At 40.0% G+C, this 27,955-nt stretch overlaps 1 protein-coding gene across 2 annotated transcripts in view; it reads right to left on the reverse strand.

Annotated features, from left to right (window-relative positions):
- The window catches only part of NEGR1 (neuronal growth regulator 1), a 203,090-nt gene that overhangs the window by 93,173 nt on the left and 81,962 nt on the right, over positions 1-27,955 (reverse strand). For both annotated transcript variants that reach the window (XM_053468797.1, XM_053468798.1), the window contains exons 2-3: positions 24,620-24,855; positions 9,284-9,409 (exon numbers count right to left, since the gene is read on the reverse strand). In XM_053468797.1, the coding sequence (XP_053324772.1) occupies positions 9,284-9,409; positions 24,620-24,855 (362 nt within the window). The remainder of the gene's footprint in view (positions 1-9,283; positions 9,410-24,619; positions 24,856-27,955) is intronic.

The raw sequence follows: 27,955 nt of genomic DNA on the forward strand, positions 1-27,955 counted from the left end.
GGTGCGGGTGACAGGCAGCTTCCCACCATCATACAGCATCAATAGCTTCCACAGAATAGCAGGTCGCCATGGCAATCGCTGGTCGCTCTGTGCTTAAAAATATGGCCCAGTCAGCCTGCAGCACCTGCACTCTGATTGGATTTCACGGTAAGCCTTGCCCATCATGACCAAAAATTCCAATTAATATTTAATTTGTAATTCTAATTCCAAAAATTAGTTTAGTTCCTTACAATTAAGTCATTAAATAAAATAGATATTTTAAATGGGAATTAATGATATATATATATATAATTATTATTATATTTTTTTTTCAGGAAGGAACACATTATTATGTAAACCTGAAATTCACTAAATAAGAGATTTAAGTTGTTTCTGCTCGGGGATCTGATTTTGGACTTTGTTTACAGCAAAAAATCCAGAAAAAAAACCCCCAATGTATCACTACGAGACAAAGCGTACGGAATGCTTGGGAAATTTAAGACCTTTCATAGATTCCTAGTTTTTTAGGCCCAAGGGACTTAATTATTTTGTATTTGAAGAAAAAAGAAAAGAACAACAATGCAATCCATTAGAACAAGACAAATAACGGCAGGTAAATTACTTTAATCTGGTTCTGTTATAAGTGAAATGGCGACTCTTTATATTTTTACCATGGGGGTGATTCACGTCAATGCCAATGTTAATATCCAGACTATTGTGCCATTAAATTATTATCTGATGGATTCCCATAGATCAAGGACACGGAGAATTCCTAATTTCTTTTGCACATATAAATATCAAATTTGTTTACAATTAAACTGATTTGACCTTTTTGTAATTTTTTTTTTACATCTTTCAGTTAAAAAATGTCTTAGAGAAAAAAACTCTAGTCGTAGTACCATCTAATTATTGATACTTTCGTGAAATAATATTATAAATGTAAGGAAGGGATATTTTTTTGCGTTTTAGCTAAACTTAAAACAAGGAAGCAAACATTTTTACATTTATTAACATAAAAAATTGGAAATATTTAACCAGGGTATATATATTTTTTTTACATTGCCGTTTAGGTATAGAGCGCCAGCAGCTCTCTGATGTATGATTTCCCAACATAATTTAGATTTATATATTAAAAAATAATAATAAAAAAGACAAAACAATAAAAAAAGTTCAGCTGAACGCATTGTTCATTAAATCTAAGAATAGTTTGAAAGCAGAGCCCGAGCCTCTGAAGTCTGACAGCTGGAAGCTAACCAGGGCAAGCGGCCCATACTTCTGAAAGAAGCTATTATCCGAAGTTCCAACTCTAAAATGTCACAATAACATCGCAAAACACATGCGTGGCTGCCGAATCCTCGGAGGAAAAGCATGGCGTGCCCTTTACAGAGGATGGAATAATGCTAGCCTGTTACTCTAATGTTTGCATTAAACTATGCGGGTCAAAACGTTTCCCAAATCCCTCCATCGAACGCGACGTCTTGTCAGCCGGAGTAAATTCTCTAGACAACTGCCAACCGATTAGGTTTTAAGGGCAGGAAGCTAAGAATAAGAAAAAAAAAATCCTACATCTAAGCAAACTATACATGCACATCAGTAAAAGTGACCTTTATATGTGACCGAGATGGGGGGCAATAGTCGTCGGGGTATCTGCGCCAAATATTAGCGTCAGGCAAGAAAAAGACTAATTTAAGAAACCAGGAATTCCATAAATTCCATAATCACATTTAATAGCAACAGAAGTAGAGAGAGAGTGCAAGCTCTTCAGGGAAGACCGTGGGAATTAAAATATTTATATATATATATATATATATATATATATATATATATATATATATATATATATATATATATATATTCTTCAACCCTCTTTTAATGTACTTGCAGTTTATGGCTGTATATAAATGTGTTTATATATAATACAAAAAATCTAGACTTTTTTAAAAAAAATATAATAAAAATATACACGAAAAAATTAGCAAAAAAAGTAGATTTATTTTTTAAAAATGTATGTTAAACAAAAAAAGCTCAACCTTTTGGTCCCAGCTATTAAAAATAATAAAGGCCATTATTTTATTATTTATAGGTTTATATAGCACCATCATATCCCGCAGAGCTGTACAATGGGTTAACAGGACATATCAACCAGGGCATCACATAATAATTTGTAGCTGGGAAATACCCATCTACTTGGGACAAAAAAGAATATTACCCTATAGCGTGACACACTGGAAACAGGAAAAAGTATACGTTTTTGCATAAATACCAGTGTTTAACAGAAGCGTTTTAAAGGTTAATTGCAAGTTCTTTGGGATAGCAGAGAAATGTAAAACATAATTATAACAGGTGCTGGTTATGTGAGGTTTTTTGCTGAATATTAAATCATTGGGTAATAAGTTTAATTCAATCATAAAATGTATTAAAGTGTCTTTTAGCTCTGTCTTCTGAAATTATTCTTCCAGAAACAGACGAGGAATATATATTACTTTTCTTAAAACTAATATTCGGTTTTTAATAATATCGCCGTTCTGAACATAAAAGTTTTTATCAGCTCCTTGAAATATGCAGCATTTAAACTTTTTCTTAATCAAATTTTAACGAAACACTGTTAAATTGTTACAAAAAGCAAAGTAATCATGTTGGATTTATTAATTGTGTAATTTTGCGTGATAGGAGGTCCTAGAAAGACACGATGGAAAACCCATTCCTATTAGTAAGAAATATACCGTAATACATAAAAATTACTTTAAGCATCCAAGGGTCATGAACCAGGTCAAATCATTGATGGAAGCCAGTGTTTACTTGGCCCAGGCACATGGCTCTCTACCCTGGCTTGTGGGGAGAGGAGGAATAAAAGCCTGGGGGTCAACCCAAATTCCTGCTTTCCTCCAAGACCTTGGCCATCACAAACGCCTGTGCAGATGCTCGAGAGGACTCTTCTTCTGTTGAGTGGTCACGTTTCAGGCTTGGGTCTTTTTGGACACCAGCCACTTCAACCCAAGCAAGTAACTATTGACATGCACTTAAGCATCTATAATCTTCCCCATGTCTTCTGTGGGATTTATTCACTCATTTACCATAAGATTTTTATTTTTTAATTATGCTGGCAATCACCATTGGGCGAGTGCAGGTCCAAAGTTGAGTTCTCCTTCGGTGTTCCCAACCCAAGCAGTGATGAGTCTTTTTTTTTGCCCTATGGAAGAGGTGAGGAGAAGAGAATGTTCCTAATTTTTTTGCTGAGATGATAGAGCGGAGACTAAAAGTTGACGGAAGGAAAAAAAACTAATTATATATATATATATTAGATATATGGGAGATTAAAGAGAAAAGACTAAGCGGGAGCAGAAGGAGGTCAAGAAGAGCGTAATTATTCATTCATTCACGTTCCAGACTATTAATGTCCTTATTAAACGTTAGTAACTTTTATCAGTAAAAGAGGTGGGTTCATTTACATTTTGGGGACAGGGAGATTTTAAGATTTTTTAAGTCTGTATGTTGTCTTTTTTTCTTAAATATTATGGGGTCTCAGTAATGTAAATTTACAAAAGAAAGCTGGATAAAGGATGGAATCAGTAATAGCCATAACCGATAGAATGCTAAATGTAAAAAGAATTCAGTTTTACAACAGCTGCATTAAATTTGGCTAAAAGGGATTACGGTGTACGGACACGTGCCCGGGGAAGCCAAGTCAAATTCTAGCTTTCCTGTTCTATTGTTTTTGAACAAAAGTTCAATTGGGTTCCCAGCTGCTATAAATGCAACTTGGAAACGTAACACGTTGGTAGCTCTATTGCACAAAAGAAGAGGAAAAAAATGAACTTTATTCCTTAGATTTTAAATGGAAGCCCAGAAAAAAAATGCAAATAATGCAAAATAAATTTCTCAATCAAATTTTTTTTTTTTTTTAAAAATGTTCAATAGATTATGAAGTCTCCCTGCTTCTGCCTTTGTATTAATAGATTTTTATATGTTTACAATTTTTTTTTATATTTAATTAAAAATTAACGCTAAATTACTTAAAACAACTTATTTCCCTGAATTATACAATATAAGAAATTATACAATAAATATACAATAAAAATTATACAATAAAATATTGTTCTTATTAGGCAATTAATTTATTTATAACTGTCGTCTTAAAATTGTCAGTTTAAGATACCTTTTTTTTTTTAGTAATGCACAATTTCTTCAACTTTAGTATTCCAAATGGTAACTTTTGCTCATTTGTGTTACAGAATGACTGTTTATAGTCAGTCTTTTAATTCCTTGCTATGTAGTCTAAAACTTTTACATTTGCAATACAAAAAAAAAAAATGTTAGAATTACTAATGACCCGAAATTCTTGGACTCAGCAAATTCACTTTTCAGAATCTTAATTAGAATTTTTAACGAAAACGTTTTTGTATCGGCAGCGACTAGGGTATGTATTAGAAAATATTCTGCCGCATATGAGCGAAACATAATAAGTGGAATTAATGAGTATCTGGGAATACTAAATTCAGTTAGTTTAATCCTTTCAGTTAAATTTTAACCCCGCGTCGCCCTGAAGCCTCCATAAAAGAGACCTTGAAACCAGGGTTCATTCCATTGCTTTGTTTTAGGAATATAATAAATATATTTTTGGATTAACAACATAAATATTTTTGAATGTCCGTGTATTTATTTTTTTAATTCAAAAAGTTTATTTTTTTCCCCCTCCTTTTGAAAATAGAGAACCACAAGAGAATAAAGTATTGAAAATGCACTCAAAATCATTTGGATTTTTTTCTTTTCAGTATTCACAAGAAAAATGTTTTTAAAAAATAAATCATGAGAAACTTTAAAAAAAATCTCATTCCAAAATTGTAATCTGTTGTTGTGAAGTCTTGTGTTGTAGCAAATCCAATAGCTGAGTAATACAATAATTTCAACCGTCCAAAAACCTCAGGAAATGGCTCGGAATCCAAACCGCAGAGTTCCTTTGAGCAGACAGCGGGATTACAGACACTATGTTTTCCCATTATGCCTTTTCACATTTTTCTCGTTCTACAGAATAACAAATCAATACGATGCGCGGGGATGAGTGCGTCATGTACATGTTGGGTTTTTTTTTGTAAGCCGCTGAGATACATCAATATGAATTCATACTCCATATTCCAATTTCCAAACACGTAACGGGGAAATATGGAGAGCGGCTCTTCTTGCATCCGGTACTGAAGGGCCGCATATTTTCTGGTGTTTTAAGAAAGCCGGCACCTGCATGAGATCAAAATGTGGTGGATCCGAGACGCCTTTTTTTTGGTAGCCGATCTTTTACTGAGAAACACTCCCTTTTTGTCTGATTTGTAGGAGAAAAAAACAAAATGGTCTTCTATCTGTAGGACACGTCCGCTATCCAACTTGTTAACCTGGCCTAGTGGGGGCTTCCGCAAAAGGGAGGACCCTCAGCGCACACCATCTATTCCAATTGAAGGAATGGGGGAGATGCTGTCCCTGCGGGCCGGGCCGTGGCTCTGCCTTTTAGAGTAAGACCAGAATAGCGTAGAAGGATTTGTGGAGAAAGAGAGGTACAGAAGCGCTTCTTGTTCTCAGCGGATCCGTCTGCATTATTTTTGACAATTGGAGTTCTTTCTCCAAAATGGCGGAGCCACGAGGTGCCCCGCTGGGACAGCCTTTCTCTCGTTCTTCCAATCGGGGAAGAGGGTGTGCGCAGAGGCTCCGCCCTTTTTACGAAAGTGTTCTGAGGGGTCTGGTTACCGGAGCCAATAGCGAGGAGAAGCGGACCCCGAAAGAAGACGGAATACAGAAGAACAAGAAGAGGCAAGACAAAGCAGAGCTGTGGAAAAGGAGACGGGGACATGGAAGCAGATGGCAGGGAGACAGAATGTGAGACTGGGAACGCAAATGAAAATTCGGTTTTGTTGGGGATGCTTCCTGTTTTCAGACATTTGTATGAATTAACGAAGCTGGAAAATTGTGTTAAAATTCAAATTTGTACAATTAGGGATTATGGGGGGGGGCGCTAAATACCCAAGTCTACCTAAAAGTTCTAAAAACAAATTATATGGCTTAAGCTGACCATCTTTCATTGCCTGAGTGTTGAAACCTTCATAAAGATCAGAGACCGTGTTACAGGGAAGGATAAAATACTTGCTCTATGCATAACCTCAACTACATAGCGACGGCCGCACATATCTGCTATGGGACTCTTTATGGCCGGATGTTCCTGTTCTCGGTAATGACTTTTGTTCGGTAATTGAATTTAATCTTCTCCAGGAGTTGTTCCTTTCAGACAGGGACATCACTTGCGCTTTGTGAAGATGAATTACGTTAATATACGGCAAGCATGACAGTGCTATGATGATGCATTATTGCAATATATCTGGAGGTTTGGTGGAGTCCCAGAACGACGGGGTTATCGGTGAATACGGTCAAACCGGGATACAATAAAACCAATACTCTACGGAAAATAGTCGAATATCTACAGCCAGAGTCCACAAAAGGCACAAGGGGGATCTTTTTAGTTTATTTTACAATACAGAGAGATGGCCAGGGATCTGAAAGGATAACCAGAGTTCCCGCTGTTCTAAATACAACTTAGAAACATAACCATTGCAATACATAAGGCCTAAATTATATGTATGAGATCAAAGAGCAAATACAATGTAGCAAAAATGACATTCTGCGTGCAAAAGGGAACTTTAGAAATAATTATGGAAAAAAAATATGAAAAAAATAGTTTACAGAATTAAATGGTTGTTTATTCATTAAACCGTGAACTGCAGGGGAATTGTGATGGGATCCAACATTATAGGAGAAATGTCACAGATTTTAGCAAATATGAAATTCATTTATTAAAATGACAGATTTTATTGTTTGCCAATCAGTGTGATTGTTGTAAAGATGGGGACTCTTTTATCTCAGGGTAAATTGGTGGCAGCCTGTGGCAGAGTCAGCATTATCTGATCAATTTCTCGTCTTTTTCCTCCCTTATCGAGACTGCCTGAACCAATCATGAACAATCAGCAACTTAACAATAGGGGAGAGATAACTTATAGGCTGGAATAATCGATCAGATCCCGTAGTATATTAGTATTTGGATTTATTTACTGAACTGTAAAATGGAATTTGGTAAATTAATATTTTAACTTTAAATGTATATTTTGAAGAGTTAACCCTAGTCATCCGTGGTAACCTCCCAGCGTAGGGTACCCAGAGCTCACCCTCTTTTAAAGGAGTGGCTTCTTGAAGGGGCAGGGCTAGCGGCCCATGGAGGCAGGGCTTGCCTTTCATGGGGCAAGACCGGTTGCACCTAAGGGTGGAGTGAGACTCAAAAAAACTTTATGTGGGCAGGGAGTGGGCGTGGCTAAATAAAGAAAGAGAAAAGAGACCCGGAGCTCCAAGGAAGCAGAGGACATTTTTTGTGCGGGAAAAAACCTGGGTGTTATGACGACTCGAATTGGCAAAACATTATATTTCCACAAAAAAGTTTCTCCACTTTTACTGTTAACATAATATCTACTTTTAGAATCTAGAAGAAAATCACTAAGATTTATTAAACTCTTTGGTCTGTTGCAGTAAAATTTCTGCCTCTTGCAAAATTAATGCCATTTTTTTTTCTGTTCTGCTCTCGGAATACGAAGTCAAGAAGTGAGCAAATTATCTACTTTGTATATGGCCTAAAATTCATGGCTTTAACATTTCCATTTTAAAGACCAGTTTTTCAGACAATAAATTTAAAGGAAATCATTATTGTTCTGTGAAAAAAAAAAAAGTTCCACTAATGTATCCGCCGTACATCAGGTAGCAAAGGGAAAGCATGTAATTATAACCAAAGATAATCCAATATTGGAATTAAACAAAAAGAGAATGTTTCCTTCCGTTATATCCGTTATGGGGAAAGTTACGTATTTTCATAAAGATTCTAAAAACGGAACCAGACTCTGAAACCGAATAAGAAAAAATCATCTTAGAAGGTAGAATTTTCTATTTTCCGATGATTTAACAGCTTAAAGACTAAATTTCTCTGACCAAAAATCAAATGGATCTTTAGCCAAAAGTCAATACTCTTTTGTTGGCCCAAAGTAAGAGTTACATAAGCTTTCGGGGACCTCAGAGGTCCCTTCTTCAGATAAAGAGAGACCGTGGTGCAGGGGATTAACATTAAGTACTGGCCATGGGATAGACATACGGCTCCTGAATCTAAGACGAGACCAACGACTGATTAAGGTTTGAGTCGTTACAGCAGGAGAAACGGGCGACTAGACGGGGGCCGGATGGGGCCGATCTGCCGGCAGGTTCTGGGTTTCTATTTACATGACAAGCCGACCAATCTGAACTAGAGACCTATGTGACCGCTTCTTTTAATACCTTGCTTGACCAATACCCTGAGCCGCTAACAGGCCCCGCCATGCTGGCTCGGTCGGTGTTGTTTTCCTGCTGCCGGGGTCAGCGTTTTGTTTTGGCTTCATATAAATGAGAAGCGGATTTCTCTGCCGCACCTGCGCTCTCCAGATGTTTACAAACCCGACGACCCGCTGTCATAATTTAAACACAACGTGACAAGTGTTCGCACCGCGTTTCATGGTGAAAAATTGATGAGCTTAAAAAAAAAAAAAAAAGAAACAAGAACACGATCTGCAGGTATTTATCGCTGACAATCTGTTACCGTTTTAGCGTTTACAGCGAGGGAAGCAAGATGGCAGAGAGCAAAAAGGGACAGAAAAAGGGGTAACAATAAGGCTAGGGCAGGAGTATCAGCAGTGATGTACCCGGGTCTAGGGCGGCAGATCCAGGGGGGGTCCACTCCGGCAATCAAGGCCCCCGACGGGCCAGATTCAAGAGAGATTGTCGGGGCTGTGCCATTAAAAGGCGCTGTGAGCCTTTGAGATGCGGCACGCTGGGATATGACGTCATATCTCGACACTATGGGGCAGCCCCAAAGGTAAATACACCACTGATTACATTTGTTCGCCAGGAGGTTATGCCCAGCGAGTGAATGAGAGTGTGAATGAAAGAAACAACTAAACTTAAAACAAAAAGTCTGAGCTCCTTTCTTTGTTTCATTTGTTGGGGGTCAGTGTAACGTTTTTGTGCGTTATCTAGACTTTGATCAGGGAGTTTAATCCCAATCCCATGCATTTCCACCACTGTTAACAACGTTGCAACCAATTAAGGTGTAGACAGGCCGTTGACTCAAATGAACCCAAAATGGTTAATATTACTTAAAGAAAGCTATATATTGGTTCAAGAATTATATTATAATTCAATTAAAAAGTTTAATTAATGCAAACACTTAAAGGTTGTAAACACACAGTAATCCACCTACCGGACGGAGAGATGTGTCTCCATGATATGGACGGTTCTGGTTTCCCGGTGGCCAAGCACAGTAATGATACGTTTGTTCCTTCATTGACGACCATGTCAGAGGAAATGTCGTAAATCTTTGGAGAAACTGAAAGACCAAAATGGGGCAGCTGAGTTTGGAAGAAACTTTAGTCACAGATTTAAAATGATCACATTTAAAAACTTAAAAATGGGTTAAAACTTCCATACATTACACCTCTCATTTTTTATTACTTACTCTATTACTAATACCAGATTAAAAATGCTTCTAAAATATTGTTTCTTTTTTAACCCAGTTGTAGTTTTTGCCCCATAATATAATGTTTTCAGGCAGCTACATATTGGAAGGATCTGGGAGAGGACGTCACCTCAAGCGCCACCATATTACCCTCAGTTGACGCTTTCAATTACTGAATGGATGGTTGGGGAGAGGACGTCACCGCAAGCACCGCCATTTTTAACATAAGTTCTCATCGGGTTATGTCTGCAGAGATGCGGACAAAGATACAAAATAACAGATCGAAGATAGAAGAGAAAAGAGAAGGGAGAAGACAGAAGATGAAAAGGAAGAAGAAAAAGAATAAGATGTGAAGGGGAAGTGGTCGGCAGAGAAGGTAGGGAAACATTTAGAGAGCGTGTGAGAGAGTGAGTGTGGGCACCGGGCAAAAATAAACTGCCGAAAACCGGCTGAGACATGGGTTCCAGGCGTCTGTTTACGACAAAATGACCGCACTTGGGTTGTGCTTTTTTTAAGAGGCTTGTTTTTCAGATAAATTTACCTTTTCCATTTATTTTAGTCAATAGGGAGACGTAGGTTCTGTCGATAAAAAACAATGAAGACGGAGCTTTAATGTCAAGAGCCCCCATTAAAGAGGATAATCGTAAAAGGTTTTAGAAATTCTTCCACCATAAAAATACATGCGACGCTTAGTAGTTCCAGTGAAAAAACCACCCAAAAACTACTCTTTTGTGAAGAATAAAGCTTTATTTCAGTCCAGTTTATTTGGGAAAAAAAGTGCATTAGAAAATGTTATTACACATGAAATTATGATGTTCTTTGTAAAGTAAAACCCGGGTGTAATTTACAGCCTCCAAAACTATTGATTCCTCGCTCGATACTTTATATTTCGTAAACTGTTTTCCAGCTCTGCTACCAACGTTTGCCCTTAACAGGTTTTTAAAACATCACAGTTTATTTGACAATTTCTGGGGTAAATTTATAATATTACGCGTTTTAGGCATCGTTCGGATCCTAGGAAGCCAGTAACTTCAACCCGTAATCACATAAGACAAGCTACGTCCACAGTTTTGTTATTTGGTGAATCTGTCTCCATAAGAAAGCCATAAATTTACCCAGAGGAGATTAAAAAAAAAAAAGATTTTTTTTTTTAATGTAAGTTATTCTGCAGTTTCTTAATGATATTATAATAATGATTTCCCTTGATATGTAGACAGGGTATGGGCTGTTTAAACTCTCGGCTGTTCAGATAGATAACCCTTTTCTTAAGCACAGGTTACAAAAGGTGAAAAATGTCTAAAATAATTATTAACGAGTCTAAAATAGGTGGGATAACCTTAAGAAAACTATTTGAGAGTTTTAGTAAGCTCTTGCTTTTTGTTCGCCAGGTAGAAAAAGATGAAACTCAAGGAGAAATTTAAAAAATGAAGCCTTTTGTTAATGTCGAATTAGTGTGGAATTCATGCCGCCGGTGTCTCTTGGACGTACGTTGGAATTCCCTGGGGTTCACCTGGAGTCTCCGGGTAGAGCGATGCTTCCCCAAGTCCCTGGGTGAGTTTTTTTTCTTCTCCGGGCATCCAGCTCAATACCTGCTTAAGGTCTGGGGCTAGGCCTGCTTCTATACGCAACTAGTCCTAGCCACAAGTCCAGCCAGTCCTGCCCCTCTTTAAGCCATTCCCCCCAGAGGAGGGAGAGCTCCAGGTAATATGATTGGATGTTAAAATAGTTGAATCGATAGGGTAATGGTTGAGTAACAGGCGATAGATGGTTGTAGTTAATGGGGTTTATTCAAAGAAAAGTCTTTTTACCCCTCATTGATTAATATTGGGACCCATACTTTTTAATATTTTGATAAATAATGTTATAACTGGTCTTAATGGTAAGGTGAGTATTTTTGTAGTTAAGACAAAAGTCTACAACAGGATAGACATTCCTGGTGGAAAAAATCCAAAACGGCAAGTGATTGAAGTAAATGAGAGTAATGGTCAAGAGTGCGGCAGCTGCAGTTTAACGTTGATAAGTGTAAAATAACGCACTTGGAATGTATAAATTTCAAGGCAGAATACTGATTTAGGGCCTTGTGCTGTTAGTGCCAATGGAAATAATAATTTCTGAGGATTTAAGAGAAGTAGGCAATGTAATAAAGGGGTGGAAAAGGCAAGCATAGGGCTGTGTATATAGTAAGAGACATCATTGGCAGAATTTATTGTTAAAATGTTATATTTACTGCCTTTAAAAAAAAAGGGAATTTTCAGTCGAATAAGCATCTATCCCTTGCCTCTTTTAAGAACAACGAACACCATGCTAAATTATACAGTTTCCAGGCTGAATAGATATTAAAGTTTTATTTTGAGGCTCTAAAGCTCTAAGATTTGAAAAAAAAAGAAAGAAAGAAAGCTGTGTTTCTGAAATCTGGAGCGGACAAAATCCGCAAAGTTTTTTAAAGGAAAAAATCTGAACATTTGAAGCCGTTGGGTGTAGAGCCGAAAGCTTTGAACATAAAGCGAGTGGCGTCTGGTTATCAATGGTTTCTTTGTATCTGTTTTGGAAATCAAGAAACTGTAGCATTAAAAGAAGTCTGGAGTAAATAAAAGGCAGCGATCATGTGATTGGGCAAATTTCCAATTTGTTTTTCACAAATGTTTTTTTTTTCTAAAGGAACCAGTGTGATCAATAAACGTCAAAGACCAGAACATTCTATGATATTAACAAACAGTAGCTGGTTAAAAAAGGGTTAAGCTTCAAACCAATTAAATAATCTCTTGATTCAGACAACAATCAGCAACATCTTGGTTTCACCAACATGCCATAAATTTAAAATAGTTAATTAAAAAAAAGATTCATGATAATAAAACTTTGTTTCATTAGATTGTGTAAAATTGTTGTAGCTTGGAGCAGTCAGCAGGCGATTGTTGTCATCATTTAGATGAAAGTATTGTGTTCTTGTGTAGTGTGTAATATATTGGGTTGAGACAATATAGCCGTGTCCTCCACTTGTGATTTGTTGAGTTGTAAGAACTGTATATGTTGGGGTTCGAGGGTTGGATTGCAGTTGTTGGATTGTGTTCTGCATGTTGAGTTGTGTTTTACAGCTGTGTTCTATATGTTGGGCTGTTTTCTGTATGTTGGGCTGTGCTCTATATGATTGGTTGTGTTCCATATGTTGGCTTCTGTTGTATATTGTGAAGGTAGGTTTGTTACAATGTTTATTTTAAAGATGGTAGGATAGTAATGTCAGAGGTCATGCTATGACAGTTGCATTGTGCAATGATTTGTTTGGCTGTGTTCTGAATGTTGGGCTGTGTTCTGCATGTTGGGCTGTGTTCTATATGTTGGGTTGTGTTCTATATGTTGGGTTGTGTTCTATTTGTTGGGCTGTGTTCTATATGTTGGGCTGTGTTCTATATGTTGGGCTGTGTTCTATATGTTGGGCTGTGTTCTATATGTTGGGCTGTGTTTTATATGTTGGGTTGTGTTCTATATGTAGGGTTGTGTTTTATATGTTGGGCTGTGTTCTGTATGTTGGGTTGTATTCTATATGTTGGGCTGTGTTTTATATGTTGGGTTGTGTTCTATATGTAGGGTTGTGTTTTATATGTTGGGCTGTGTTCTGTATGTTGGCCTGTGTTCTATATGTTGGGTTGTGTTCTGTATGTTGGGTTGTGTTCTGTATGTTGGGTTGTGTTCTATATGTAGGGCTGTGTTTTATATGTTGGGTTGTGTTCTGTATGTTGGGTGGTGTTCTATATGTTGGGCTGTGTTCTGCATGTTGGGTTGGGTTCTATATGTTGGGTTGGGTTCTGTATGTTGGGCTGTGTTATATATGTTGGGTTGTGTTCTGTATGTTGGGCTGTGTTCTATATGTAGGGCTGTGTTCTGTATGTTGGGCTGTGTTTTATATGTTGGGTTGTGTTCTATATGTAGCATAGTAGTGTTATTTTTTGCATTGTGTAGCAATATGTTGGGCTCTGGCAGTAGGGATTTGCTTTATTACCTCAGATTGCTGTTCTTCTGTTGGGTTCTGTGTTTGGTTAACATTTGATATTTCAAAGACATGAAGTTTTCCTAACCTTTTAAATTTGGGCCTAAAAACTCTTTTTTTCAACATTCTAATCTTCCTAACTCTCCAGTCTGTCCTGGTCAGGTCAGCTCAGTTGACAGTCTACTCCCCTCTCAAAAATCTACGTCTTTGTGCCAAATCCCGTTTAACCGCGTTTTTCTTCTTCTAATCCTACCTATTCCCGAAGCTCTTTCTGTATGGATTCTCAAGGAACAAAGACTGGCTCCGCCAGAAAACAAAATCGTGCAAGCAAAATTCTACGTTTCCGAATGTAAAGCGCATTTTAGCTTACGATGCAATCAGTCCCCAGCTGCGAAATCTCACGACGTTTCAGATTTACATGATTAGATCTTTCACACATTGATTGAAAAGCAGGAATCAAAACTTTCCCCTCCGTCGCTTATTACATATAGGGGGCTTTTAAAAAAAAAATTACCACCAATTGGGGCTTTTTGTTTTTGTTTTTACTAAATGCCAGAATCTGCCGGGAGATCGGCCCCCATTCGGCCCCATCTTGTCACCTGTTTTTATCCTAATCATATATAATATTGAATAATAATAATTCGGACTCAAACATCAACCTGACTCTTTATTTTTTATTTTATTTTTTTATTTTTTCTTTGTTTCTTCTTTTTTTATTTGTTTCTTCTTTTTTCTTTCTTCTTATCGTTTCGGTTTTCTCTCCATGAGTGTTACATTTGCTAGTATCTCTGAAGAAGCCTTAACAGCGAAACGCGTCAGGTGCAGAACAACTTTATTTCAGAATAATGACCGTTCTATTAATTAGCAAGAAGATCATTATTATTATTATTATTATAATTATTAGTTTCCTGATTTCATATATGAATATTTTTTAAACGCATGAGAAGTAATGATCAGCTCGTAAGAAGGACGCCTCCCCGACCGCCCGGGATTAGCGAGCGGCGATATGTCTGTTCAGCTGCCTCTGATTCCTCGGCTGAACGAACAGAATTCTGACAGATTTCGGGACGCAGAGCGCCAAATCTCACATTCTGATGAATGAAGACGTTTCTCAGATACTTACAAGTCTTTGAGACTCAACACGCCTGGAAAGACTTCACTTTTGTCCTCTTGAAGCAAAATATGTATAAAAAATTGGAAGCAGAGCAAGCAAATAGTTAACAGGTTCATTCTGTGTTTTTTAGCCCAAAAGAGGAAGACTTTTGTTTTAGGGGGTCAGACTTTATTGTGACTTAATGACCGAATCATGGGTGTGCTATTGATTGGTTAATGTATTACAAAGAAGAATAATGGGGTTTATTTACCCCGTTTAATGTATAAAGCCGTTTCCTGCTGTTTCTATACACATTATCGGGGCTTTTAGGGCTGTAGAACCCTGCGATCCCCACATACCCAGCAAACATTCTCACCTCCTAGGAGGGGCATCGGGGGGAGAGGGGCATCAGGGATTTGGGGTGCAGAGAGGGAATGGCCAAAATAAAAAGGGACACATGGTGGTAGGTAGAAGTGAATCATTATATTTTTTATTTTTTAAATATTTTTGTTAGATATTTTTTGAAGATATTTACAGCCCAACACAGATCGGCCCCCATCCGGCCCCCATCTAGTCGCCCGTTTCTCCTGCTGTAAAGACTCAAACCTTAATCAGTCGTTGGTCTGGTCTTAGATTCAGGAGCCGTATGTCTATCCCGCGCATGTTTAATACCCTCACTATAATTAATTAGGCAATAAAAACAACATATATTTTTACATTTTTGGGTTTTTTATATATATTTTTTTAAAATGAAATTAAATAAACAGACGCTGTCTGAATTTTGGGGGTTAAAAAGGAAACTTTTGGATCTCTAGTCTCAATAAACTCATTTAAAGCACGGAGCTAAATTTAAAAAAAAAAGAGCTTTCAAGGGAGGGGGAATCAGATATTCTGTTGATGCGGCTACGCACATCCTTGGGGTTTTAATACAATATTAAAAGATAAGTATGGATTTTGAGAAGAACTCGGCACTCAACAAGAGAAACATCGCAAGATGGCAAACCTGATGAAAGGGGAGGAATAATCACAGGAACGCCTTGGGCGTTTGTCTTGGAAACAAGTTATCAAACTCAGGATGTCAAAACCGGCTAAATCTACACGAGAAGGAGCGCTATATTATTTATAAGATGAAAGGGAAGAGCTCGAGCTGCTGGTATTATTTCACGATCGGCGCTATCTGTGTCACGAAAGAACATTTCTGTAGAGGAAACGAAACGAGATAAAAGAAAAAAAAAAATTCCGGAAAAAAAAAAAAATGATTATAAAGGAAAAATGTGAAATTCTGTCTATTTTGCGAGTTAATTTGCTTGCGGAACATCTAATCTCCGAAATAATGGAAGCCATTTAGTGGGATTTTAGAAAAAAGAATCCGTTGCGATTGTTTCGGTGAGACAATGATAAAGGGACACAAAAAAAAGAAAAAAAATCTTTATAAAAAAAACCCCGCGGTTATTGTTAATTATGGGCAGATTGATACAAAAAGCGCCAGCAAAGAAATAAATATTAGACTTAATTAGTAAAATGAATGCGAATTCAGAAGAAACGACGGCCAGGTAATCGTTCCAAACAAAACAGATAGCATAGAGTCTGCTGGCAGATCGGCCCCCATTCGGCCCCCGTCAAGTCGCCCGTTTCTCCTGCTGACTCAAACCTTAATCAGTCGTTGGTCTCGTCTTAGATTCAGGAGCCGTATGTCTATCCCATGCATGTTTAATCCCCTCACTGTATTACCCTCTACCACTTCTGCTGGGAGGCTGTTCCATGTATGTACTACCCCCTAAACCTTAGTAGACATATCTCTTAGCCTTAATTTTTTTCGACGTATTTCTGTATTTTTTTTTACAGCCATCATGGGTAACAGGAAAGGTTAGCCAGGGATATCTTAATTGAAATGAATCACATTTAGTCGGAAAGCACCATTTCTAGTTAGTTTTCATAAATGAATTTGTAGGTAAGCGACGGGCGGTCATGAGGTTTGAGACGCCGATCGCCGTCCATCCTCCCATCTCTCACCCAAAACGCTATTTGTATTTTTCTTATATTTCTGTAATTATTTCTAAATATTTATTTTGCAATCATATTAAGGGGAATTAATTCGGCAATTCAGGAATCTGCAATATTTACATATTCTAATAATTATATTACAATTCCGCAGAAATCTCACTTTTCTTTGTTTAATTAGTCTTAGAAACCCAGAACCTGACGGCAGATCGGCCCCATCCGGCCCCCGTTTCTCCTGCTGTAAAGACTCAAACCTTAATCAGCCGTTGGTCTCGTCTTAGATTCAGGAGCCGTATGTCTATCCCATGCATGTTTAATACCCTCACTGTATTACCCTCTACCACTTCTGCTGGGAAGCTGTTCCAGTTATCTACTATTCTTTTATTAGAGTAAAGCTTCTTTAAATATCTGCCCTGTGAATGTTTTATCGTACAGAGAAATGATCCCACAATACTTGGCACGTCCACAAAAAAAACTTATATATGTATAGCTTCGTTTTTTTCCCAATCTGATGACTGCAGCCGAGTTCATTTTCTCTCCAGACGGAGCTGAGAATTCACGGCGTTCTCTTAAATAAAACATCAGCGCCGGTGGATGTGTGAGCTGGGTCACGGATGGTCTCTACATGGCGGTTGACTTCTAAGAAGCAGTGTTAAGACACAGAGGGCCTTTGTGAACCCTCGGCGCGCGTCTCAAAGAAGGCTAATTGTCCTCACCGCAGAGGTAGCGGGCGAGTCGGAGAACAGAAGTCATCGTTCACAAAGATTCCGACAAAGGATCGTTAAACCGAGGAGAAGAAACCAGAGGATCGCGGCCGCGCAGTCCCAAAGTCATAACTCGGATCGGCGAGATTCTGCCTCCACATCCACGAGGCTTATCGATAAAACCCAAATTATTTAATGCCGAGTTCATCATCTAAAACTAGAGAGCCGGAGGCTTGGATGGAATGGAAGGAGGTTTTACTTTATTGAGAAGAAGGTGGTAGATAAGTGGAACAGCCTCCCAGCAGAAGTGGTAGAGGGTAATACAGTGAGGGGATTAAACATGCGTGGGATAGACATACGGCTCCTGAATGTTAAATAAACATACAAAATAAAAACAACAATTTAGGGATTTTTTTATTCTAAAATAATATATTATTATATTAATTATTATAAAATAATTATAATTTATCTCCGCGGACATAACCTGGCGTGAACTTCCGCCAAAGTGGCGGTGCTTCTGGTGAGGTCCTCTCCCTCGATCCTCCAATCAGAGGAGAGGACTTCACCGAAAAGTGAACTTTCGCCAAAATAGCGGCGCTTTCCCTGACATCAAAACTCCAAGGTTGGGGGATTCCTCGACGAATTTTCTGAAATTCTGTAAATTTGCAATTCGTACGAATCCCGAGTTTATTGCCCGCCCCACCTCCGTGTCCTTCTGTCCTGTCCGCATGTCCCTTTTTTAATATATGGATATATACCGTATTGGCTCGAATATAGGCCGCACTTTTTTCCCCCACTTTAAGTCTTTAAAGTGGGGGTGCGGCCTATATTCGGGGTCTAGCGCCCGACGCCTGGGACATGCAGTCCCGGGCGCCGGGCAGGCAGCGGGGTTAGGATACAGATCCCCCGCAGCGGTGCAGGGGACCTGCATCCTTCTCCCCGATACGCTCAGACAGCCTCCCCTGCCAGCACTTCCCACGGGGGGGGTGCCGGCACGGGAGGTTGTCTAAGCGCATCGTGCGGACCGCCCCCCCCCCCGGACTTACCGGAGCAGACTCCCGGGTGTCTTGCGGGGCCGGCGGGGGACGTCTACGCAATACGCGTATACAACTTCCGGTGCCGGCACCGGAAGTTGTATTGCGTAGATGTCCCCCTTCGTCCCCGCAAGACACCCGGGAGTCTGCTCCGGTAAGTCAGGGGGGGGGGCAGAGGAGGACAGTGGTAGCATATCTCGGGGAGGGAGGACAGTGGCAGCATATCTCGGGGAGGGAGGACAGCGGCAGCATATCTCGGGGGGGGGGACAGAGTGGCAGCATGTTTATTTTGGTGCTTTTTTAAAGAAAAAAACTTTTTCTTTAAAAAAGTACCAAACTTTTAGGGTGCGGCCTATATACGGGGGCGGCCTATATCCGAGCCAATACGGTACGTTACAGAGCCCCGCAGCGGAATCACTCGCATTAATGTGTGGAACTCGTGCTCATGAATTATGAATTAGTCTGTCCTGCTAAACGAGTTACTTCATTATGTTTATAGTGATCGGTAAGTAAACAAAAAAGTTTACAAAAAAAGTTTACAAAAGGACCATCGAAGGTCACCGGCCAACGGCTTTGCTTCCCAATTCAATGTTCCGCACAGTGTTCCTACGACCCGTCCTACGGAGGCTCTCACCCCATCAGCATGATGTATATGAATTATTTTATTTCACGGAAGTGTTAGGGTTTGTGTGATGTCACTGCTATCGGAGAAGAAACAATGTTATTGTCTTTGGAATCTCAGAAATCAGTTGCCTCGTGGATGAGCCGCAGCCGGGGCAGCCGAGGATCGGAGGATCTGGAACTTGGTGGACTGAAGGTGAAGAAGACCTTGCGTCTCCAAAATTGTTCCTAAATCCACCAGAGTTGCTGTTTAATGCGTTACTTTGTAACCGTGGCAAACATGCACATAATTTGCCGAAAATAACATTCTCATCTCAAAAAGGCAGCCCTATTACGACGCTCGGACATGACCAATTATTCCCCGCACCGGTGGGAAAGCGAAGCCTCCGTTCAGCGTTAATGCGTTCCCCGGCCTTTTATTCAACGAACAGAACGACATCTCGTCGGAGATTTCAATTCAAGGATCGTCCGGAACGTTCCACGGCTTGCAAACAGTCGCCGGGTATTAAATCGTCCGGCGCGGCTGACTCTGCTATTGTTAGGGTCCGCGGCAAACAATTTTGGTCGAGATTGAAAGCGTCTGAATTTGGGGAAATGTGCGGACGCATATATTGGGCGAGCGGGCGGGCGGGCGGCTCGGGGAACGATGACAGACGCTCGCTGGGGTGATTTGCATTTCATTTACTCTCCGGGTCCTGAATCCATTCATATTTACTGATTATTCTGTTCTATCGCGTTTGCCTTCAATCATATATCCTAGGCTGACCCACGAGAATAAATCAAAGCAGAAGCCTTATTATTGGATATACGATCTATTAACCTCTGTAGACGGGGGTCGGCTATGCCCGTCCTTGAGGGCCGTGCTCGGGCCAGAATGTTCAGATTTTTGTAATTAATGGCCGTAAAGCTGAAAACCATAAAAAAAAGGAATCAATGTGACTAGAGATCCCTGGGTAAGAACACGCTCTCTGGTCTTTTAGCGTCTGCTGAAATGGGCACTGAGGGCACTCGGCAGATACAAGGATATATGTTTACTAAAAAAAGGGACTGGCCAAACTAAAAAGTGGCACTTGGGTGTAGGCATCCCGTCCAAAGTGGGGTTTGAGTTAAAAAAATGGTCTTATCACCATGACAACCAAAAGAATGTTCCTGCTGATTGATCCTGCCAATTTGTTGCTATGGTTACAAGGCCCGACACATTATTTATACAATTACCCCAATGGTCTCTCCTTGGCTACAAATGTGTACGGTGTGACAATAAAGCAATTTAAAATACATTAAATTATCTGAGAATAATGTTTTTTCTCTATAATGGAAAATGACGACCAGAATTCTACAAAAAATGTTGACAGCCAAAGGGCCGGCGTTCGGAGTCCGAATGGAATACATTTCAGTGAAGTTCCATTTCCCCCCCCATTTGATGGAATAGAAATCACTCTCAGGCAGATCGTCCCCTCGGTATTATTTTTTCTGGGACGCGAATATGATTTGAACATATGGAGAGAGAATTAATAATTGTAATTAATGAGAGTCGTTTAAATAGCTGCTCATACCGGCCAATTAACTCCAGGGCATCGGCAGAGCGCGGGTGATGGATGCTTCTTAATGGACAAGACCAGGAATTTGATGATAGGAAACGCAAACATTGTTTAATTAACTTTTTTTTCAGAAAAAATACATTCTCGGGTGATAATAATGCAAAAAAAAATTCTCATAACCCAATCCCAGAATTATTATTATTTTTTTAATTATTATTATATGTGTTTTGCTGCTTTTTCATCTGTGTAAGTGGTAATTCCTGGGGAGGCAATGCTGAGTGGTGGTAAATAAACCTCCCAGCAGAAGTGGTAGAGGGTAATACAGTGAGGGTATTAAACATGCATGGGATAGACATACGGCTCCTGAATCTAAGACGAGACCAACGACCGATTAAGGTTTGAGTCTTTACAGCAGGAGAAACGGGCGACTAGATGGGGGCCGGATGGGGCCGATCTGCTGGCAGATCCAATGTCAATTTATATGAATAAAAAAATTAAGGGGTAGCAGAAGCATTATTATTAATCACTCATCTACAGACACCAGACAAGCCAGAATACTTGTTTTTCCCTCAGAAATCTCATGCTGCTGCCACAACCACAAGGGATTCTGGGTAGAAGCTGTCCATGAGCGTTGATCTGGTTATTGCACCTCTTCCCGAGTTTTGTCTAAAGTCTGTCCTGTACAGCGGGCAATTACTCCCAAGGGATCCGTGTATAAAGTGGATATAGAGGCAAAAGGTGATAATTGTTGACCTTATTTGCATGCGCCTACCCAGAATCCCTTGTGTTTGTGGCAGCACCATGAGATTTCTGAGGGAAAAACAAGCCTTCTGTTGTCTGTAGATGAGTGTTTAATAATACTTCTACTACCCCTTAATTTTAAGTGGAAGGGTTTTCGGTCACCTTTACTCACCATAACTTATATAATAATAAAAAATATACAAATTCCAAGATTTTCCCCAAAAACTGTAATATAACTTAGAGCCCGTTTGGTCCTTGTGTAGTCTGTAAACATTCAAACCTTAATCAGTCGTTGGTCTCGTCTTAGATTCAGGAGCCGTATGTCTATCCAGTGCATGTTTAATCCCCTCACTGTATTATCCTCTACCACTTCTGCTGGGAGGCTGTTCCACTTATCTACCACCTGCTCAGTAAACTAAAACTTCGAAGCCTCCGACCCTCTTACGGTTTGGTTATTTAAGGCTGGTACATACTGATAAGGAAAACCCACGGCTGGAAGAACAGAAAACTGCTTATTGTCTCTTTTAGCCGGCTGAAGTATCCTCTCCGCGCCCCTGGAATATCTCGCACTTCACTTACGAGTCGATCTGCTTAAGAATGATCCTATTAGTTCCACATTCTAACCCCGCGAAGCCACAATGAGAAAACAAATTAGACTTTGCAAACCGGGCAAACGGCCGTATTAATGCTCGGAATTCATTCCGTACACATGTTAAACATAAGAGACATACATTATCGGGCGGCGCGGGGCGCGTTCGCCGCACGGATACCGAGACCTTGATAGAAAAGCCATTATTTCGCCCTCGCTGTTGAGAGCTTTGTGTGGCTGCTGGCGAGCGTTCCCCAGCACCGCTCTGCGCATGGTGATTAACGCCGATGTTATTTATTGGGAAGCTGCTGTAATTGCCGCGCAGGGAATGGGAATGTAGAATTTGCTTATGCATTCGCAGCTATAATTTTATATATATGACGTCTCCAGTTTAATCAAAGTGTGATTACGATTAACGTTCTCTGGAAACAGGGAGTCTTCGCTCTTATTGGCTGGGAGGTGGAATTTACGTTTCGGGGTGTAGGATGGGGTGTGGAACTGCCCCAGCGGAGGCACTTTGAGGCTGGGATGTGATTTATATTCTAGGTATTGGACTCGGACCAATTTCTCTTCCTGTCCTCTCAGTTTGGATGGAATTTGAAATAGTCACTCACCCTCACTCACCCTCCCTCACTCAATCTCACTCTCTGTCACACTCTGTCAATCTCTCTCACGCCCTCTCTTTCAATGTCTCCCTACCTTCTCCATATCTCTGCAGCTCCACTTCTTGTTCTCTGCTCCTCCTTCTATTTCTTTTTCCTCCTGTTCTCCGCTTCTTCATTCTTCTTTCATTTCTGTTGTTTCGCTTCTCCCGGTGAACCTCTGCGCTATCCTGTTCTCCTGGAGCACTGCCGCATCAGGGCGGAGCCACGGTGTGCACCATGGAGACGACCTCTCCAATCAGGCTAATGCAGCGGATGCCCGGGAGAAGCGGCTCAACGGAGAAGAAAGAAGAATGAAGATGCGGAGAAAAGGAGAACTAACAGAGAACAAGAAACAGAGTAAACATACAGAGCAACAGAGAAACATATAGATATATAAACAAATCTTTCCCTAAATCCGTAAAAATACAAATAATTTTAAGGCAAAATACTTATAATTTGAGCTATAGAGTTATGAAGCTCTATTCGGTTTTAATTAGAATGCTCAGAGCAGAGCCCTGCGGACGGTGTCTGCATATAATGTGTGATTATGTGTCAACCAGGCTGGAAGCTTAGGGGTTAACCCAACATGAATAATTCCAGAAAATTGTATCAGATCAGCAAAAAAGTAAATGAAAAAAACTGAAAATCCATATCCGCCGGCCTATTTCTTTTTATGTTTCTCGCTGTGGTAGCAGCAGAAACGTCCTGGATTTGTCATTGAATAAAAACGAAGAAAATATTCCCGCTGCTCCGGTTTGGAAACTTTTTGGAAATCTGTTACGATTTAATAAAAAAACAAAAAAACTGGATATAACGCCCCCACACACAAATAATTATATATTATATTTTTTTTATTTTTTTGTTTGACCCCACAGTGCACAATGGGGGTCCAATGGGAGCGCTTTCCTGCCGCTGGCTGGTTGCTTCAAGCAGCCAATCAGTGATGAAAATCATCAGACTGCAGAGGAGGCAGGGAGCTGCAGCTTCTACTTAAGGTGAGTGCATTTTTTTAAACTTTTTCTAATGATGCATATTAAAGTATTCAGAAAATACCCTAAAATGCATAATTTTTTGGAATGACTCCCTATGACATTAAACGGTCCCTTTAACCCAACTCGGTAGCTGAAGTTTTTTTTTTTAATAAACCCCAAATTTGCTCTACTTAATTTTATTTTTTTGATGCCTAAACTCCAGTTAACTCCGTCACTCCCCATCTGCTCTTAGACCTGGAATGTTCACAGCGCTTGTGATACTTTGCACGGTGCGTGAAACACACAGATATTGCAAATGTTTATTTTCCTAATAATTTATTAACATTTTAGCAAATTCTTCAGGTTCTGCCTAAAATAAAGCATATTTACGCAGCGTCAGATACATTTATCAGAGCGGGATACGGGATATCGGTATCACGCGGTGAGCAGGAAAGCTTTGCTGCCACAAATATTACAACTTTGATAAATAGCTGTGATCGGCCATTAAAATGATGTTAAATATCTGAAAATGAGTGATCGGCTGAGCACCAGAGAACCTACCAGCAGATCGGCCCCATCCGGCCCCCGTCTAGTCACCCGTTTCTCCTGCTGTAAAGACTCAAACCTTAATCAGTCGTTGGTCTCGTCTTAGATTCAGGAGCCGTATGTCTATCCCATGCATGTTTAATCCCCTCACTGTATTACCCTCTACCACTTCTGCCGGGAGGCTGTTCTACCTATCTACCACCCTCTCAGTAAAGTAAAACTCCCTTCCATTCCATCTCAACCCCCGTCCCTCTAGTGTTAGATTCTGGTCTCTTGTTGTAATTCTTCTCCTCCTTGGGAATAAACGTCCCTCCTGTCCTTCGTTAAACCCCTTTATGTATTTAAATGTCTCTCCCATCCCCCTCTTTCTTCTCTCCCCAAGCCGGATATATTAAGATCCCTAGGCTGCTGGAGAGCCCCTGCTGGATCATTCTGGGGGTTCATCGCCATCTTCTGTATGACCTCCTGCCCTATATGTTCTGGTTGGGGACATGATCCAGGAGCCAGTCCCTATATAGGTGACATCTCTCTATCCGTGCGCATCTCATATGACATCATAATCCGCCTCGGTTACTCATTGAAGGCGATAGTGACACGGAATGGTGATAAATACTCACCATGGACAGTGAGGTGGACCTGCATTGTCCGAGGGCTGTGTTCGGTTTGTACGGAGCATGTATACGGCCCGTCGTCCGAAACGTCCACTTTTTGTATCCGTAGACTGTACTCCTTTTTCGTGGGCGACGTCGCGATCGACACTCTTGGGTCCACGGACCATTTGTCAGTCCCCGCAAAAATGATACTTGACCGATTTAGCCAGGCTCCTTTCGATGCTCCGTCTTCCAAGAAACACCTGGGGAGAATAAGCGACAAAAACAGGGTTACTCGACCTCGCAACGGAGATTCCACTTCTGCATCGGAACTCTAAGAACACGGAATCTTAGGAAAAGGTGGAAAATAGGATTTCCAAATCTTGGACTAAAAAGCCATCAATTTACCTAAAAAAGTATAAAAAGTGATGTCATCATCATAGCAACCAATAAAACCCTTCATTCTAGTGAAGCCAATTTCATTGGTTGCTATGGTTGTAAAACCTATTTTTAAATGGTTAATCCTAATATGTAACCTTCAAATGTTTTTTTTAAAAAAAACCAAATAATTAAATATATTTTATTTTTGGGACGAGAATACAATTTCCCTTCGAGTCTTGAAAATATTTTTTTCCGTTTAAATTTTGAATAATTATAGCAATTTGATGTTTTTTTTGTGTTTTATTTTTTTTACAATTATTCAAATTTTTGAAAAATAATCTTGTTTCTAAAATTAAAATGCAAAGAAGTATAATTTGTATAAAGAGAACACGGGAAAGAGAGTTAATTGGCGCAGAATCAAAGAATTGCATTGAAATTATATTCTGATTACAAAGGAGATAATTTCGCATATTTGGTTATTCAGATTTTTCACAACGCACGGCTTGCATTGTGGGTAAATACAAGGTTTTTGTGAATTACTTAAAAGGGATATTTTGTTAGCACAAAGCGTGCTTTATTCCCATTGTAACCACGGTTTGTCAAACATTCCTCTTCCCTTCTTTTTAGAACATATTGGGCAATTTATAGACTTTCAGTGTAGAAATTACACCGGAGAAAAAAAACAACTATTTAAAAGCATAAAAGAAATGCAGAATAATCCAATACAGAGCCGGACCTGGCAGGGTTTTGACCACAAAGAACAAGAGATAAAAAAATTGTATACAATGAGGCTGAAAGTACGGTTCTGTTTTTCCCCGATCAGCGTATAAAGATGTAGCTTTTTTTGTTAGAAGAAATGCCTATTTATTTATACAAATACATTGATAATGGGTCGAAAAAACCCCATCAAATTCAACTTTTTGCTACCTACGCTAATCCAGATGAATGAAAAAAAAGAAATCTTAAAGGTGAGCTTAACCCCCAGCGCTGTATACAGTAATATAACCCCCAGCGCTGTATACAGTAATATAACCCCCAGCGCTGTATACAGTAATATAACCCCCAGCGCTGTATACAGTAATATAACCCCCAGCGCTGTATACAGTAATATAACCCCCCAGCGCTGTATACAGTAATATAACCCCCAGCACTGTATACAGTAATATAACCCCAGCGCTGTATACAGCAATATAACCCCCAACACTGTATACAGTAATATAACCCCCAGCGCTGTATACAGTAATATACCCCCCAGCGCTGTTTACAGTAATATAACCCCCAGCGCTGTATACAGTAATATAACCCCCAGCGCTGTATACAGTAATATAACCCCCCCCAGCACTGTATACAGTAATATAACCCCCAGCGCTGTATACAGTAATATAACCCCCCAGCGCTATATACAGTAATATAACCCCCAGCGCTGTATACAGTAATATAACCCCAGCGCTGTATACAGCAATATAACCCCCAACACTGTATACAGTAATATAACCCCCAGCGCTGTATACAGTAATATAACCCCCAGCGCTGTATACAGTAATATAACCCCCAGCGCTGTATACAGTAATATAACCCCCCAGCGCTGTATACAGTAATATAACCCCCAGCACTGTATACAGTAATATAACCCCAGCGCTGTATACAGCAATATAACCCCCAACACTGTATACAGTAATATAACCCCCAGCGCTGTATACAGTAATATACCCCCCAGCGCTGTTTACAGTAATATAACCCCCAGCGCTGTATACAGTAATATAACCCCCAGCGCTGTATACAGTAATATAACCCCCCCCAGCACTGTATACAGTAATATAACCCCCAGCGCTGTATACAGTAATATAACCCCAGCGCTGTATACAGTAATATAACACCCCCAGTGCTGTATACAGTAATATAACCCCCAGCGCTGTATACAGTAATATAACCCCCCAGCGCTATATACAGTAATATAACCCCCAGCGCTCTATACAGTAATATAACCCCCCCAGCACTGTATACAGTAATATAACCCCCCAGCGCTGTATACAGTAATATAACCCCCAGCGCTATATACAGTAATATAACCCCCAGCGCTGTATACAGTAATATAACCCCCAGCGCTGTATACAGTAATATAACCCCAGCGCTCTATACAGTAATATAACCCCCAGCGCTCTATACAGTAATATAACCCCCAGCGCTGTATACAGTAATATAACCCCCTAGCACTGTATACAGTAATATAACCCCCAGCGCTGTATACAGTAATATAACCCCCCAGCGCTGTATACAGTAATATAACCCCCCAGCGCTGTATGCAGTAATATAACCCCCCAGCGCTGTATACAGTAATATAACCCCCAGCGCTGTATACAGTAATATAACCCCCCCAGCGCTGTATACAGGAATATAACCCCAGCGCTGTATACAGTAATATAACCCCCCAGCGCTGTATACAGTAATATAACCCCCAGCACTGTATACAGTAATATAACTCCCCAGCGCTGTATACAGTAATATAACCCCCAGCGCTGTATACAGTAATATAACCCCCCAGCGCTGTATACAGTAATATAACCCCCCAGCGCTGTATGCAGTAATATAACCCCCCAGCGCTGTATACAGTAATATAACCCCCAGCGCTGTATACAGTAATATAACCCCCCCAGCGCTGTATACAGGAATATAACCCCAGCGCTGTATACAGTAATATAACCCCCCAGCGCTGTATACAGTAATATAACCCCCAGCACTGTATACAGTAATATAACTCCCCAGCGCTGTATACAGTAATATAACCCCCAGCGCTGTATACAGTAATATAACCCCCCAGCGCTGTATACAGTAATATAACCCCCAGCGCTGTATACAGTAATATAACTCCCCAGCGCTGTATACAGTAATATAACCCCCAGCGCTGTATACAGTAATATAACCCCCCAGCGCTGTATACAGTAATATAAACCCCCCAGCGCTGTATACAGTAATATAAACCCC

The sequence above is a fragment of the Spea bombifrons genome, chromosome 6, assembly GCF_027358695.1.
Source record: "Spea bombifrons isolate aSpeBom1 chromosome 6, aSpeBom1.2.pri, whole genome shotgun sequence".
Classification (NCBI taxonomy): Eukaryota; Metazoa; Chordata; class Amphibia; order Anura; family Pelobatidae; genus Spea; species Spea bombifrons.